Source organism: Hemicordylus capensis, chromosome 1 (assembly GCF_027244095.1).
Source record: "Hemicordylus capensis ecotype Gifberg chromosome 1, rHemCap1.1.pri, whole genome shotgun sequence".
NCBI classification, from domain to species: Eukaryota; Metazoa; Chordata; class Lepidosauria; order Squamata; family Cordylidae; genus Hemicordylus; species Hemicordylus capensis.
Genome location: NC_069657.1, coordinates 135,310,644 through 135,326,940, shown reverse-complemented (window position 1 = coordinate 135,326,940; position 16,297 = coordinate 135,310,644). Strand labels below are relative to the sequence as shown.

Below are 16,297 nucleotides of genomic sequence, written 5' to 3'. Positions count from 1 at the left end.
CAGCGTTCCTCAGTGGGAAAGCCTGTGAGAAGGAAAGCAGTGACTTGATCAGAAGCTTTGGTTTTTCATAAGCTGCGTGGCTTTGCCAGCTGCTCTGAGCAAGCACATTAGGCATTCTGACTGACCATTCTTCATTTCTGCTTGAGTGAAAAACATTCGCTGTAAATGCTGCAGCAGCTCCTGGGATGAGGGAGGGAAGTCAGTCTAACCAGCTCCGCATCACTGAAAAAGCTTCCCTTTAAATGAGCAAAGGATGCCACTTAGCTACAGGCTGCTGGATGGACTGCATCATGCGATCCCAGTGATCATTCATATTGTCGGGTCCTCTTCTTCCCAGCGCAGCCTGTCCAACCAGCTGCCTGCTGCTGGGATGCATTTCATGAATGGAGATGAGGACAGCACAGTCCCACACTATGGGCTCAGGAAGATGGAAGAGGAAAGTCTCGTTGAAAACAGTCATTCCTGCAAGAGCCTTAGGTTTGGATTTCTGGTGCTTTTGCTTATGGAGGTTGTAGAAGACATCAATCCTTGCATATATATCTGGGGGGGGGAAAATGCATTGGGAGAGATGACGAGTCTCCAAATCACTTGGAATTACTGTTCCAAGACTGCACTATTCCTTGCTTTCATTATCGCAACTTAACCCCTGCTAACTGGGCAAAGAGGTCCCTTTCCAGTAGGTGGTTCTCTTATATTGGACAGGGGAAGAGCAACTGTCCCTATTCAGCTCAGCATAGCACCCCACCCAGTGGCTGTGGCTGATGTCTCCCTTGTGCTTCTTTTTCGATTGTGAGTCCCTTTGGGAACTCTTATCATTCTTTTTGCTGCATAAACCGCTTTTTGGACTTTTTTTTAAAAGGCAGTATAGAAATGTTTATAATGGCCTCCATCCAGGCCACTGTCATAATGCTGTTGGACCAGTGCAAGAACATAGCACCCGAAAGTTGCACAAAGAAAGGAAAGTCTGTTTCAGACTAGTGCTGGCATTAGCAGAAGATCCTGACAGGTTGCATAACTAGGGATGTTCACAGAACGGGATTGGTGTTCCATTCTGAGTTTGGCAAGGAACACAAATGCCCAGAATATTCTGTCAGGAAAAATGGTTGAGCCGGTTGTTCCGATGGAACGAGCTCAGAACATTTTGAATTTGTAGTTGATTTGTATGATAACAAGCCAACCAAGAAGCAAGGAGATCACAAGCCAATCGGAAGCCATAACCAAAACAAGTCAGCAAGGGGGAAACAGGCATCCAAAATGGCACTTGGAACACTCAAAATGTTGCGACTAGAAACAGGGTCATTCCACTCTGAGCTCAAAACAGACCCTTCATTTAAAGGGTGTTCTGTTTAGCACTAGCAATAGCACTTACATTTATATACCGCTCTCTATAGCCAGAGCTCTCTAAGCGGTTTACAATGATTTAGCATATTGCCCCCAACATTCTGGGTACTCATTTTACTGACCTTGGAAGGATGGAAGGCTGAGTCAACCTTGAGCCCCTTGATCAGGATCAAACTTGCAACCTTCTGGTTACAGGGCGGCAGTTTTACCACTGCGCCACCAGGGGCTCTTGTTTTAGAGCTTGAAACACTCAAAATGGCCCGTTTAGAGCTTGAAACACTCAAAATGGCCCGTTTGCAGCTACATCATCCCCAACCACAGTAGTTTGCCTGGGGATTATGGGAGTTGTAGTCCAACAGCATCTAGCAACCCAAGCTTGGAAACCCTTGCACTAGTGCAACAGTAGTATATATGCAGTGGCATAGGGAGGGCATAGATGGCTCATGTTTGGGCCGCCTGCCCCCCCCCACCAGCAGTGGTGGCCCCTTCTCTCTCCGCTATGCACGTGGCAGTGGCAGTAGCCTCCCTGACAGAGCAGCCAGAGGTAGACTGCCCCGCCCCGCCACTCAGCTGGCCGCCGTTCATACACGGCAGTCATTTTAGTGGTTGGCACAGCAGCCCAGACATGCCAACCACTCAGCTGGCCAGCTGAGCGGCGGGGGCTGGATAGCCTACTACCCCAGGCTGCTCTGTTAGGGCTGCAGCCGCTGGGGAGAAAAGGGAAGCCTCACACACAGGGCGGGAGAGAAAAGCCACGTGGGCGCCACCTGCTGGTCGCGGCAAGCACAGCAGCCTGGTGGCAGCTGCTGTGCACACATCCTTGTTGGAACCCGTGCACACAATCAAAGCTCTGCCCTTGTATGTATGTCAGCCATTAGCAACCACAGCAACTCCTACAACTACTGTTCCTCAGAATAGTATAAAGAATTGATACTGTATGAAAATCATTCTTTTGTTTGTTGTTGTTGTTTTGCTCATGGGAGGGAAGAATTTGACTATTCTTAGACGCAAGACAGTCCTATGGCTGCTATAGAGGGAAACATGCACACAAGAACCAACCCAATCCTTTATTCACTGTGCAGTTTGTTTATGGTAAATCACTTGCAGGCACAGAAAGACTTGCAGGTAGAAGAAGGGCATGCCCAAATATGAAGTAAAACCAAGAAAACAGCTATATTTACGTTTCTCTGGATTACTATAGAAGGAGGCCATTTTCACTTTCAGTAGCCCAACTTCTATCCTCTGGGAGATAGGGAGACGCTTCAGTGACACGAGCACTTCTCCAACAGTGTCCTGTGTAAGGAGATGTGTGTCATGAGGATGCAAATAGTGGAAGTGGTTCCATGACAGCATGCACTCTGCTTGTTCCTCAGAAGCTTCTCTCTCTGGTTTCTCTACATGGGTGGCTTTCAAGCTTTCTTCCCTCAGGAAACCCCACTCTCTTTCATCTGCTGAGGGAAAACTCCAGGAAGTTTTTCACACAGGGCTTTTAAAGCCCTTTAGTTCGCATCTCCTCCAGAATGGAGCGGGTGGGTGCGTTCACATATCGGCCAGATTCACCCCGAAGTCCCTGCAAACTATCAGGGAACACTTCCCACACAATTTGGGTATTTCACCATGCGTTAGAATGCAGCCCAATTTGTATCCAGGATAAAAAGATGCACTTTTTGTGTCGGGTTTTTTTGATAACTTTGAGTTTGCAGTAAAGCCTTGCAGAAAACTCGCAGTAAAGCCTGCTGTGTAGAGAACTCCCTGTGCATCTGGCATGAAATTCTTGTTCATTGCAGTGCATTTTGAAACATGTCACACAGGAAGCTGCCATATACTGAGTCAGACCATTGGTCCATCTAGTTCACTATGGTCCACACTGACTGGCAGAGGTCCTTCAGCGTTTCAGAGGGACATTTCCCAACCCTACCTGGAGAGGCCAGGTATTCTCTCTGGGACTTTCTGCATACAAAGCAGATGGCCTTACCCTGAGCTATAGGTCTTCCCCAGTGTTCTGGAGCTCAAAGCCAGTTCACTTTCACCATCACCTCACATGAACTGAAAGTACATTCTAGAACATTCCCCTGTGGCTCTACATATGGATTTTTATCATCACCAGTTTTTGTTTTTTTTAAAGAAGTTCATCTCTATTTCAGAAGCAACAAAACTTCTCTGTATTCACCTCTAGCATTTTATTTTTTATATTTACACACATTCGAAAGGTTCTTATTTATCAGGGATGGTCCCTATTTTCCAGTACCTGTTCCTACTAAGTCAACACTCCTGTTTTGTCCCTATTTGTCCTTTTGGGTATCTTCAGGAAGTGCACCCACTTCTTTTCCATTCCTTTTCCACCTAACTGCCCATTCAAAGAATAAATGTTCCCTGAGATATTTAAATTGTAGCTAATATCCTCTAATTACTACCAGGTATTACTCTAAGTACTACCAAACCCATGTAAGATTAAACATTCTGTTAAGAAGACTTAAATCCTTAAAAGTCTGAAAATCAAAATATAATAAATAAGTAAATAATAAACACAGGTGTTTTTTTAAAGGAACGCCCTGTTATGATCAGTAACTAACACAGCTGATTCAGAAGCTAGTATGGGACAAGCTATTGCAGAGTAAGTGAGGAGCAAGTGGAGAACTTCTTCCAGTGAAGTGTGTCAGCCAAGCAGTGGCCATGTCTGTCAGCATAAGGGTATTACAAGTACACACATATGCCCCTGTTTTCATCTGTACCATTATGTATTCGCATTGTGGGATTACCTTCCACCCTTCCAGGATATGGGATGAGGCAGTAGCTCAGTAGCAGAGCATCTGTTTTATATGCGGAAGGACCCAGGTTCACTCCCTGGCATCTCCAGGTAAGGCTGGGAGAGACTCCTGCCTGAAACCTCGGAGAGCTGCTGCCAGTCAATGTAGATGATACTGTGCTAGAGGGACCAAGGTCTAATTCTGACTCGGTATAATGCAGCTTCTTCTTCCTTCATTGTGAAACATCTTAAAGATGTAGCAGAACTGGTTGTGCCTGTGAGTTTCAGGATGTGGTCTTCAATTTGCTAGGGATCCAAAGTGACAGTTATACCACATTTCTTTTCTCATTTCCTGTGGGCATTGTATACTTCTATGCTGCATGCAAGCACAATAATGTAATTAGGCAGTGTCATCTTAGCTCCATCTCCATACTTGTCCCTTCCTATCTTCTCTTTGCCTACAAGAAATTCGGCTGCAGGTGTGTGTTAAGGACCTTGCTGGAAAGCTGTATATAGCCCTCTTAATAAAGCAGCTGTGTTTCCAATACCTGTATGAAACCTGGATTCAGTAGTCAGAGTTCAAGATACCACATAATACTCATGGGAGAATGGAAGCTGGATCATGGTTTTAGATTTCTGTCATCTGGGAACTTGAATGTTAACAGCAGGAAAACAGGTCCCTGGAATTATTATGCTGCCTGGACTAAAGGAGGTATTCAAACTGGTTATACTTTTAACTGTCAAGATGGTAATATTTAAGGGATGGAGCATATTGATTCTCACTGCCTAGGGCCTGGTTTATATGATGGAAATAGTGCGGTTCTCACATCCCTGTGGCTGGATCCCATCCCTCACTGATAATATGCAAATGATGGAATTATGGGAGTCACCAGGTCATGCAGTTTACTATACATGTCAGCATCCGTGCCCACAAGGAAGGGGAACACTGTTGTGAGAAGTAATAAACCCACATGCTCCTGGCATCTCAATTTGATTTTGTTATTTAAACTTCATCAGTGGAGCGTGGAAATCCAGCCTCAGCTAAGCGGCAGCATTGCCACTCTGGTCATGTATCAATTGGGTCTTTATTTTGTTTCATTTATATAAATTTTTATAATAAAAGTATTTGTTCAAGCTGGATAACAAGATTATTAAAAGCAAACTAACAGAGCAAATAAAATATCTCAATCAATCAATCATCAATCAAAAAGCCAATTATAAAAACCAGAAAAATAATGACAGTCATAAAACAGCACAATAGAGATGACAGGACAGAATCATTAGTGACTGAGAGAACTCTCCATCTTAATAATCTAGAATAAAATACATTTATCATCACAGGATTTTGAGAACTCTTCCTGACCGCACAAGGAAACTATTGTTACCTTTGTCACCTTCTGTAATTCTTCACAGAATTCCGTGCTTTGGGAAGTCTTTAGTATATTCAAGACTACCCTCACTTCTCCCAGAGGAATGTGCCGGGAATATTTATCAAAGTGTTTAACCTATAGAGAAATAAATAGAAGTATTATTATCATTATTAAATTAATAATAAATAAATAAATAAAATATATAATTTGGCTTTATATAGAGTGCTTGCCACCTAATGGCACAGCGGGAAATTGACTTGACTAGCAAACCAGAGGTTGCCAGTTCAAATCCCCACTGGTATGTTTCCCGCAATGTGGGAAACACCTATGTCGGGCAGCAGCGATATAGGAAGATGCTGAAAGGCATCATCTCATACTGTGCAGGAGAAGGCAATGGTAAACCACTCCTGTATCCTACCAAATACAATCCTGCCAAAGACAACCACAGGGCTCTGTGGTCGTCAGGAGTCGACACCGACTCGACAGCACACTTTATCCTTATACGGATCTTATTATTCATACAGTTTCTACCTGAATGTAATCTGTATAATTTCTGCAGACTATATCTTGGATGGTGCCCTTTCCTGATTAGCATTTGGCAGGACAAGTAATGTGATAGTTGGCACATTATTAAATGGGTACTAGCCGTTATGTGATGATTAATCATTTGGTTATTTGGACAGAAATTTCACAACCACCATACTATTTCTCCCCCACCATCAGAGGGGCTCCCCTGTCACACTGTTATGTTGGGGAAATAATAGTGGTTGTTAAATACTATGTACATATTTACTTGCAGTTAAATGCTATGCATGTTTACCCACTTCCTGGCATCCTGATTAATGAAGCAAGAGAGTTCAAGGGACTGAAGGGACATGCTGGGAGCCCTCATGCAAAAAAACACAACCCTCACCCCAGACTCCCTCTGTGTGCACTGTTGCGCCAGAGTACTTAGGAAGAACATAGGAAGTTGCCATATACTGAGTCAGACCATTGGTCCATCTAGCTCAGTATTGTCTACACAGACTGGCAGCAGCTTCCCCAAGGTTACAGGCAGGAGTCTCTCTCAGCCCCATCTTGGAGATGCCGGAGAGGGAACTTGGAACCTTCTGCATGCAAGCATCAGGGGTGCAGCTAGAGGAAAGGGGGCCTGCGTTCGCTCCTCTCCCCAGAGGCCCCTTGGAGTGAGGAGTGATAATGAAGGAAATAGGGAGGGCTGGAGCTGGGGCCCCCGGGTTCATCCGCTCAATTATAGCTACACCCCGGCATGCATGCAGGTGCTCTTCCCAGAGCAGCCCCATCCCCTAAGGGGAATATCTCACAGTGCTCACACATGTCGTCTCCCATTCAAACCAGGGCAGACCCTGCTTAGCAAAGGGGACAATTCAGGCTTGCTAGCACAAGACCACTTTGGAGTGCTCCCTGTAAACGATGCAGAGCCCTTTTGGAGCACGGGAGCGGTGAACGCTCTGAACTCTAAGGGGGCTCTGGTGTAACAGCATTGCATGCAGAGGACCTGGGGGGATTGCACGGGGGCTCCTGGCATGATGTCTTTGCAGCCTTCCAATCCAAGCGCATCTGCTTCCTTTGTCAGCATGTGTCAGCCACTGTCTCCAGTGCAGTTTACACCCCAAGAAGCAATTGATTTTTCATTCACTCCTTACACTGCCTTATTCAGTCATCTCACCAACAGACACTTCATTCCTTTCTTTCTTTGCTTACAGTGTTTCCAAACGCCAGAGGGATACATGTTCCCTCACAGACACCCTGAAATGTGCATGTAAGCATGCACAGCAGCCTATGCACAAGTTCAGGGTTATCTTTGAAGCCCTCATTCTTTTCCAGCTTAAGAAACAAACAGCCCCATGTCCTGAAAAGAAGAAGCATGTGCTGACAGGAAATGCACACATAGCAGGAAAGGGCCATTCAGTGTCAAACCAAACAAAAGGGAATGGGGAGAGGCAAGAGGTGTCAGTACAGGCTGCTCATTCACAAGGAAGGAGATCGGTACTTACCTCAAATCCAAATCTCCACCGGATGGAGCCATTGCTCCATAAGCTGCTGAAAAATTCAAAACTTCAAGCAGGGCCATAAAGCTAAAGTGTGCTGTCAAGTCATGTGACTGGTTACTTCCAATCTCCTGGTGCCATCTAGTGCACACTGCAACTCTGCCACCATGAGCACTATTAACACGCTGCCTCTTAGTAACAGACAGTGCAGTTTAAAACTGTATTCTTATGCACTTTGAAAGGGTGCTTCACTTTTCTTTTCCTTCCTCATCTCAGTCTGAACTTGCGGGCCCCTTGCGGCAACTGACCCACCACACAATTTAATTCAATGATACTGACTTTGAGAGAGAGGAGGATGCTCTCTTGCCTCTGAGCTCCAAATACATGGCCGGGATGACCCCATCCCCATGACTGCCAAGCCAACAGGGAATGAATGGGCAGTGGGTGATACAGGGGACAATCAGCTGGTGCTCAGAAGGAATATGCAACCCCTCCTCCTGCTGCTGATTTCTCCCTGAAAATGTCCCTAAGACCATCATTCTCCCAGCTGGGTTCCCTTCCATTTTGTGGATACAGGTGGGGAAAAAATTTAATGACTGGCTGTTAGGAGGATATTTACAGGAGGAAAACAGCAGGCAGGCAGAAGTGTTATGCACACCATTTCCTGCTTTCTGATATCACTGCACTTCTCTGTCTTAAGAGACATCTAGCTTGAGCTTCAAAAAGACAATGGGAAGGAGCGAGGCCTTGGGTGGTGTATTTGTATGGGCCATGGAGGAGCAGCATTCTTCCAGTGTGTATCCAATGTGTGAGCCACATGGCATTTGTGTTTTGGGCCACGTTGGCCCCTGCCTGTTCGCATGGCAAATGGGGGCAATCAGAGCTAGTAAGGGCAACACAGCTTCCATTACCACCTCTGAGAGATATTATGAGATTGTCTTGTGTTGTCTACCCTTATGTTCTTTCTTCTTTTCTTTTTTGAGGGGGGCACAATTCTAGCACTAAAACCTGGAACCCTGAATGTGAGAAACTCCTATGTAAAACTCCTATTGTATTGTTCTGTAAAATAACAATTTCACCCAACAGATCACTCACTCACTTGCACCATGATTTGAAAACCAATCAGGGATTGCCCCTCACCTCTAACTTGATGCTGGTCTTTGCCAGTTCAGCCTCCTGAAGGGTGCAAACAAACTGGTCTCCAAAGATAGGATTGGTACAGTTCTTCACCACCTGCGTCTGCCAGTCATGGACAACATGCTGGAAATCAGGAGACTGGGAGGATGCAGACCTTAGCAGCCTGACCTGAATAAAAGTATTGGTGCACCTTCGGCTGGGAAGCCCCAGCACTCCCGTGACTGTCAAGAGCAACTCAAGGTATTTTCTGTCATAGAGAAGCGAGAACTTCAGTTTGCCCTGAGATCGGTCAGGAACATCTGCATCACTCCCAAACTTGTCCACATCATATCTGCTGGCAGAGGATGGTGAAAAGTAGATTCCGAGTTTCCTAAGCTCCTTTTGGATTTTGGGGATCTGAGGAAAACAAGAGGGAGGTGCTCTTAAACAGACTTGCCACCCAAAACTCTTGCCCTGCATAATGGTTCTTTTATTCCTTCAGGGTGAATAGAAGACTTCTTTTATTCACTCCGCAGGGAAAAAAAGAAGCATTATAAATCAAATGTCCAGCACAGTTTCAGAACTGTTTTTAGAAGTGTTTTAAAAAATTAATATAGCAATACATGAGCCCCTGGCTACAATAAGAGTGAGCTATTATCTATTATACCACACATAAGGACTTCTGTAGTCCTATATAAAGAAAAAAAATAGTGTCAAGGACCCCATAATAACCATTTGCCATGTTTTATCTGTTATTATTTGAAGAACATGCAGCCTCCCTTTACCTGAGTGCACTCCTCTCCTCCTCCTCATCATCCTCCTCTTCCTTGTTGTTGTTGTTTTAGATGAGTGTATCAGGGCCTTTTTAAAAGACTCAGGCCCAGGGGCTGAATGTTGATTTGTGCCTCTTCTCAGTTGGAGTGTACACATGTGGCCCTCTCCATGTGGAAGGCTGGGTGAGGATTGCTCCCATTGCTCTTCTCCCCTTAAAAAGGGCCTGGAGTGACCAGGTTCCTTCCCTCATCCCAGTTAAAAAGTAAGTCCCTTTCCAGGCTGTAGGAAAGCTCCTACCCTGCTCCTCAAAAGTTATGAAGCTGGCCATGTAGGGGAAGGGCTAGAATCAGCATAGGGAAAGCATTCCAAGGCCAATACTGGGAAGTTAAGCAAGTCTGGCCACCTGAAACTTTCTGCATGTTGGTCTAAGCTCAGCTTAGATCAACATGGGCAAGGTGACTAGGGGCCTGGAGCATCTTCCTCATGAGGCAAGGCTGCAGCATCTGGGGCTTTTTAGTTTGGAAAAGGGGCAGCTTCAAGGAGACTTTATAGAGGTGGATAACATTATGCATGGAGTAGAGAAAGTGTTCAGAGAGAAAAATTTCTCCCTCTCTAGAAACACTAGAAACAGGGTTTATCTCATGAAATGGGAGGCCAGGAAGTTTAGGGCTGACAAGAGGAAGTACTTTTTCACACAGCGCATAATTCATCTATGGAATTCTGTTATGTTCCTTTTTAAGACTGTGAACCCTTTGGGGATAGGAGACCATTTGATGGATTCATTGATTTCTATCTATGCAAACCGCTTTGGGAATATTTGTTGAAAAGTGGTATATAAATATTTGTTGCATTTGTATTCGTATTCCTTTAAGCAGGGCCCAGTGCATTTCTTCTTCTTCATGGATTCCCCTTACTTCCCCTTACCTTCACAATATGTTCAGAGAAGTTGGTACCAATTATCTGAGTATTTCTCTCAGACATCTGAATTGCCCCTCCAATCAATCTTCAGGCAAGCTATCCAACTTTTTTATTTATTAAAGTAAAGTGTGCCGTCAAGTCAATTTCGACTCCTAGCACCCACAGAGCCCTGTGGTTTTCTTTTGGTAGAATACAGGAGTGGTTTACCATGGCCTCCTCCTGCGCAGTATGAGATGATGCCTTTCAGCATCTTCCTATATCGCTGCTGCCCGATATAGGACCAGCGGGGATTCAAACTGGCAACCTTCTGCTTGTTAGTCAAGCATTTCCCCACTGTGCCGCTTAAGGTGACATATTTATTAAAATACCACATGAATATTAATTCTCTTAAACATTTGTTGATCACATAATTTTTCTTAAAGAAAAGCCATTTTAAAAGAGCAGCAAACCCCTTTAAGGATAGGGGCAGTTCTGATGTTGTCTGTGCTAGCCAATCAGTGCTGGGCACAGCTGGTTTCTGCTCTAAACCGGCACTGCCAGTTCCCCCTAAGCTCCACACTGGACAAGGAATGGTACATCTTTATAGAACAAGTTGAGTGCATTTCCATGGGGCTCAGTCACTCAAAATAAATGTACCTCTATATGTACCTTAGGATTAGTGTACTTGCCTGGACAACATGATAGGGCTGTTGAGCAATGCCAAGAAGAGATGTCCGCAATCGTTTCTCCTGGAAGCTAGTCTCCTTTGTTATTCCATTCCAAGTTTCACTGGCATATTTTCTTTCTGCAAAAACAAAAATAGCTGAGTGTGCATCTTCAGATATGGGGATCATCCATAAACACAAAGATAGGAGTTAAAAATTTCAGAACATATTTTTATACATTCTGATTGTTTGGAGGGCCATTAGGTGCCTGTTGTGTACAGGGTAATGAGGATATAATGACATGCAACACTTCTACAGGTTTTAGACCAAACAATTATTCAATAAAGTATCTAGTCTCTAGTGCAGGGATGGGCATTATGCATGTACCCACCCACCAAACTGTACATTTGTATAATAATGCACCCTCATCCAGAATCTTTGTTGCACTTTCATCTACCCACACAGCATCCGTGTTTGCAGGCTACTCCATTCACCCTCTGGAGGGAGTCACTACTCACGTGCAAAGAGATGTTCTTGCAGAGCTGAGCTGCCCCTCCACTGAAATGAACAAGGCAGCCTCTGTGTGTGTGTGTGTGTGTGTTGAGGGGGCAAATCTGACACTCACATTTGGAGAAGGTTGTCAGTAAAGAAGGTGAAAGTGAAAAGTGTGATGTGACGCTGTCCAAGAGATACCCATGCCACACGTACAGCCACGTTCCACACAGCATTCATTATCACAGTGGAAGTGGTAGCTGGAAACCACATATGAAGAGTGCGGTTTGAGAGCTGAGAACATGTAATATCTTTGCAAGGGAAGTACTATCTTCAGGAAAGAGGAATGCATCCCCCTCAAAGGTAAAAACTACACTCATACAGGGCTGGCCCTATGATGCAGCATGGTGAAACAAGTTGTTTCATGATATACACTTGGGGGAAAGGCAGATTTGGAGCCATGCTCCCGCCCCCACTCACCTTTTCTGCAGGTGGCAGCACCACAGAGCTGCTGGCACCACTCTACCCAGCCTAACTTTGTGAGCAGCACTGTCCTAGCCCAGTTCTATGGGTAGAAATCTCTCCTCCTGTCCCTGCCTCTTCGTCTGCTTCCTTGCCCTCTTCCATAGCTGCTGGCCACAGTAGTGCATTTGCTTACTGCCAACCCACCAGCAAAGAGTAGCAGGAACAGTCAGGTAAGGAGGGAGGGGATGAATGTGGGTTTTGACCATCTACTTCAGGATGGACTCCACACATGTAAAGGGTCATCTGGTAAGTCAGAGGTCCCCAAGAAACTTTGGGAACTGGTTTCTGGGGGTACTGATAATGCTATGTTGAGGTTCCCAGACTTCTCATAGAATTACGGATATCCAAGTTTGTTGAGGGGAAGCCATGAAACTAAAGATTTCACTGGACTTTATGAGAAATACAGCACAGTTTCCTCTTCCTCAAAACATCTGGGTAGAGACAGTCAGTACATCATGTGACTTCACCATACTGCACATTGCCCTCCCCATCTGTGGTCAAGCACCCATAAATGAAGTGGGGCAGGCAATACATAGCACAATATTATAAACACACATTATGTTCAGCTAGATGTTACAAGAAAATGTGTGAGACAGACACAAGTCAGTCGCCCCTGCCTCTCCTGTAACAAATCCCTCAACCAGGTTTAAACAAGCTTATTTTTTCAGCAGAGATTATGGAATGCAGCCTGACCTGATGCCTGCCTATAATATGCCATCTCTGCAAGTCTTCTGTATTCAAAAACTAGTAAAAATATTTTTCTTCATTGCTTATTTTTTAAATGATAACACCCACACCCACCCCCCCCACACACACCCACACACAAGAATTATGGAAATAAGGGTAAAACTTATAGTTGGTATCACGAAGAGAGGTGCGCGGGAAGTCAACTTGTAATTGTGTTTATCATGATTGTTATGGTAATTATTATTGTTAAAAGTTAATAAAAATTTTGAACTCGAAAGAATGATAGAAATCCTGTTAAAATTAGTAGTATCTGGAATCACTACCAACAACCATAAACAAAAACATATGTATTGTGGTTTTCTGTAAAGCTTGAGGGCGTGCATTTGCTATCTCCATTTCTTCTACCACACCACATTAGTAAGGAAAGGCGGTTTCCTTCCTTTATCATAGCTGCAGTGTTTATCTAGGTGGGCCATGACTCCAAACTGGCAGATGCCATGTGGCAAGTCTTGCAAAATATATTTTATAGATAAAAACCAAACCTAATCACTCTCATACTCTCTTTATCAAATCACCACAAAGTCAAGAGAGAAAAGTACCCTCTGCATTTTTTTGGTGCATTATCATGTGGAAGGTCAAAGGAAGGAAGATGTTGTGTAAGCAGGGTGAATGGGAGGTCAGAGTGGAGTCAGAGCATCAGTGTCAGTAAAGAGGCCCCAGGCCTCACATCCTCTTTAGAGCTGATCAATGGAAAGAGGAAGACCTTCAGATATTAAGTAGACTGGTAAAAAGGGTTGCCCATTAAGCAGTTCCTAGTTAGAATGTTATGTATGTGCAGACTGAATAAAACATGCACATTCACCAGGTCAGTGAAAAAATAGCTCTATTCTGAGGGCCAGCCCTATCATTTGGCCACATCTTTAGGATACCATTAGAGGTGAAAACATGGAGGGCACTAACTTTCCTGTGACTCTCTGTCAAATCCCAAACTCTGTTCTGAGTTTATACCTGGAAGTGTATCTGACTGCTCTGAGAACAAAGGCAGGGAACGAGGGAGAACAAAAGGGATTCCATTAATGGTGTAACAAGTACTGGCTCTTTAAGATAGGCAGAGTAATGTCTGCACAACAGGGCTTAGTCTTTAATATAACTGTAAAACCAAAGGAGCACATGCTCACCTATGATGTTTGCTGAAACTTACCATTCCCAAATGTGTTGTTGGGTTTCTGACATCTACACAGTTGACAGGCCAAAATGATTAATGCCAACAACAACAGGAGAATGGATAGCGCTAACATCCCGTATTTCCAGATATCAGAAAAGGGCAGATGAGGACTTTGCAGGGAAAACAGACTGGACCTCATTTGTGTCATATCTTTCACCCTGCTGGAAACAGAAAGATGACATCAACGTCTCTAGCAGCAGTCGAGCAGATTCTGGGCACCCACTGTGTGTTAGATCTGTACGACTGAATGAAACCACATGGAATGGAAAATGGATTGTTCTAATGAGAAAAATAATGTAAGCAATTCCTTTGCTATCATAACTTGAGCAAGCTTTGTGACATAACAGGGCTTTTTTAAGGCACAGCAGGAATTCAGAACATAATAGAGAAGGAAGAACAGCTAGAATTATTTTGTTGGTGAATGTGCGGATGTCAGATTTGCAGATCTCTATGGCTGGTATGTGACCTTAGATAGGTGCTTCCTTACCACTTGATTTGAGCTACAGAGATGACCAGGACCCAGGATTCTAAGGAACTCTGTGTCTCAGGCCATGGGCTCCTTCCATCAGAAGGAGAACTGAGTCATCTTCTCTGTTCTTTCCAGCTATTCCTTGTGGTCTTGTGTATCTACCGTGTTTCCCCGAAAATAAGACAGTGTCTTATATTAATTTTAGCCCCCCAAAATGCACTAGGGCATATTAGTGGTACATCAGAAATTACTGCTAGGTCTTACTTTCGGGGTAGGTCTTACTTTCGGGGAAACAGGGTATGTGGCAATTCAGAAGAGTTTCAGATGTGCATCTAATGCACATCTAACCTTAATGTCCTCCCAACATAAGCAACGTGAAGGTTTTAGCCTTCATTACCTAGACAAATGGCAGATAGGACCTTGTGGGACAGGACCTGAACAACTGAGGGTCAGTGTAGCACATCCATCCAAGCCTCTTTCCTCGATGTTTCCCACATTTCCAGTTGAATGCTCAAGCACTGAACCAAAGGCACAGGAAGTTGCTGTGCTGATGAAGTCTTAGTGTGAAGGTGCACATGCAACACCGTTATGTATGTGTCTCCAGTTCCAGGCTGGAGCCCACAGGGACATTCTGGGCCACGATACTGTGGGGATTTCTACACAGACAGGTAGGTGTATGTAAATGCTGATTCCAGGGCTCTTTGTTTCCTTGTTTGACACAGACTTCAACAGTTCCTGAAAAACATTTCTATTTCTTTGCTGCTCTTGAATTCTCTTCTCAATGTTTTGTTTGGAAGACCATTCTGGTTCATTCAATGATGCTGATAGTCATCTTGCATCACCATAAAGAATGAATGGTTAAAGCAAGTAGGGGGCATCTGTCTAGTACTGGGGTTTTTTGTTTGTTTGCTTGTTTGTTTGTTTGTTGTTTATGGAAGTGAACTGTTAATGAGTACAATTCCTCAGGCCAGTGTAAGGGCATGTAACATATACAAACCCAGCATTGAAACAGGATTAAAAAGAAGCGGGAATTAACCCTATAACAGCAGCTACAAGATGAAAGCAAGTAAGAAAAAGACGGCTCCATGAGTTGACTCAAGATTAGGGGCTGATTTGCTGCAAGCTAACAGATGCCTTTAGGTGTGTCCAGTGCTGGCCCATCCACTAGGCAGACCTAAGTGATCGCCTAGGACACCATTTCTTGGGGACACATAAACAGGGCCAGAAGATAGCACTGCCAGTTATTCGTTCTCTCCTCTTTTATTGCACCTCTGAAGTACTGCACAGTGGTGTAAGAATACAATATGTAATCCTGCACCCTGTTCCCCAAAGGGTCTGTACATTCTGCACTCCTAAAGAAAGTCTTCTTTGCTCATTGCAGCTCAGCCCCCAAGAAACAGCTAGTCTCATAAGCTGCACTTCCTCTTTTGAGTATGAAACGCCTGCTTCAGCATTCATTTCCAAAAAGAAATGGTCTCAGACTGCATTCCCTCTTAACAGCCACAGTATCTGTTCATCTCTGAAGTGTTAAGAGTTTTGCCCCCAGAATGGACTGAAAACAATCTCCCATGGTGTCCACAAACCTTCATGGGCTGCTCATTTGCTGTTCGTCTGTGTGGGCTGGTCATTTGACCCAGTGAATGATGAGCCTGCACAGCTCGTTAAAACTGGGACCCGTACTTCTTGGCTGGGGAGATGCCAAAGTCAAACATCACTAGCTGTTTGGTAACTAGTCCTGCTGGTCTTCTGCTCTTAGCTGTCAAACTATGTTTTAAAAGCCCTCTCGCCTCTTCCTCTGTGGTTTGGTTTGTGAGTGGTTGGAGTGGGTGAAGAACCTGGAGCAAGTAGGTGGGAACGCACAGGAAAAAGATCTGCCAGGAGGAGCCAGCGGCTATGTGAACTGTCAATTCAATCCCCCAACTTAAACAGATTCGCTCTTCAGATACCCCGAGGCATGAAGCCATGTGTGAATAACTCCCTA

General features: G+C 44.5%; 1 protein-coding gene across 1 annotated transcript; it reads right to left on the bottom strand.

Moving 5' to 3' along the window:
- Window positions 1-238: 238 nt before the first annotated feature.
- LOC128324660 (synaptotagmin-1-like) lies at window positions 239-13,995 on the bottom strand. Its single transcript, XM_053249489.1, has 7 exons — window positions 13,824-13,995; window positions 12,008-12,030; window positions 10,943-11,014; window positions 8,607-8,999; window positions 5,473-5,592; window positions 2,523-2,634; window positions 239-540 (listed from the first exon to the last, which is right to left on the bottom strand). Exons 1-7 carry the CDS (start codon window positions 13,993-13,995, stop codon window positions 239-241), a joined length of 1,194 nt encoding a protein of 397 aa, XP_053105464.1.
- Window positions 13,996-16,297: the final 2,302 nt, after the last annotated feature.

Coding starts and splice junctions, on each gene's coding strand:
- LOC128324660 (XM_053249489.1), bottom strand. CDS start 13,995: ATGACACAAATGAGGTCCAGTCTGTTTTCCCTGCAAAGTCCTCATCTG. Junction 5,593..8,606: donor AGACCAGCATCAAGTTAGAG/GTGAGGGGCAAT, acceptor ATTTCTCTATAG/GTTAAACACTTTGATAAATA. Junction 2,635..5,472: donor AATTACAGAAGGTGACAAAG/GTAACAATAGTT, acceptor CTCCTTACACAG/GACACTGTTGGAGAAGTGCT.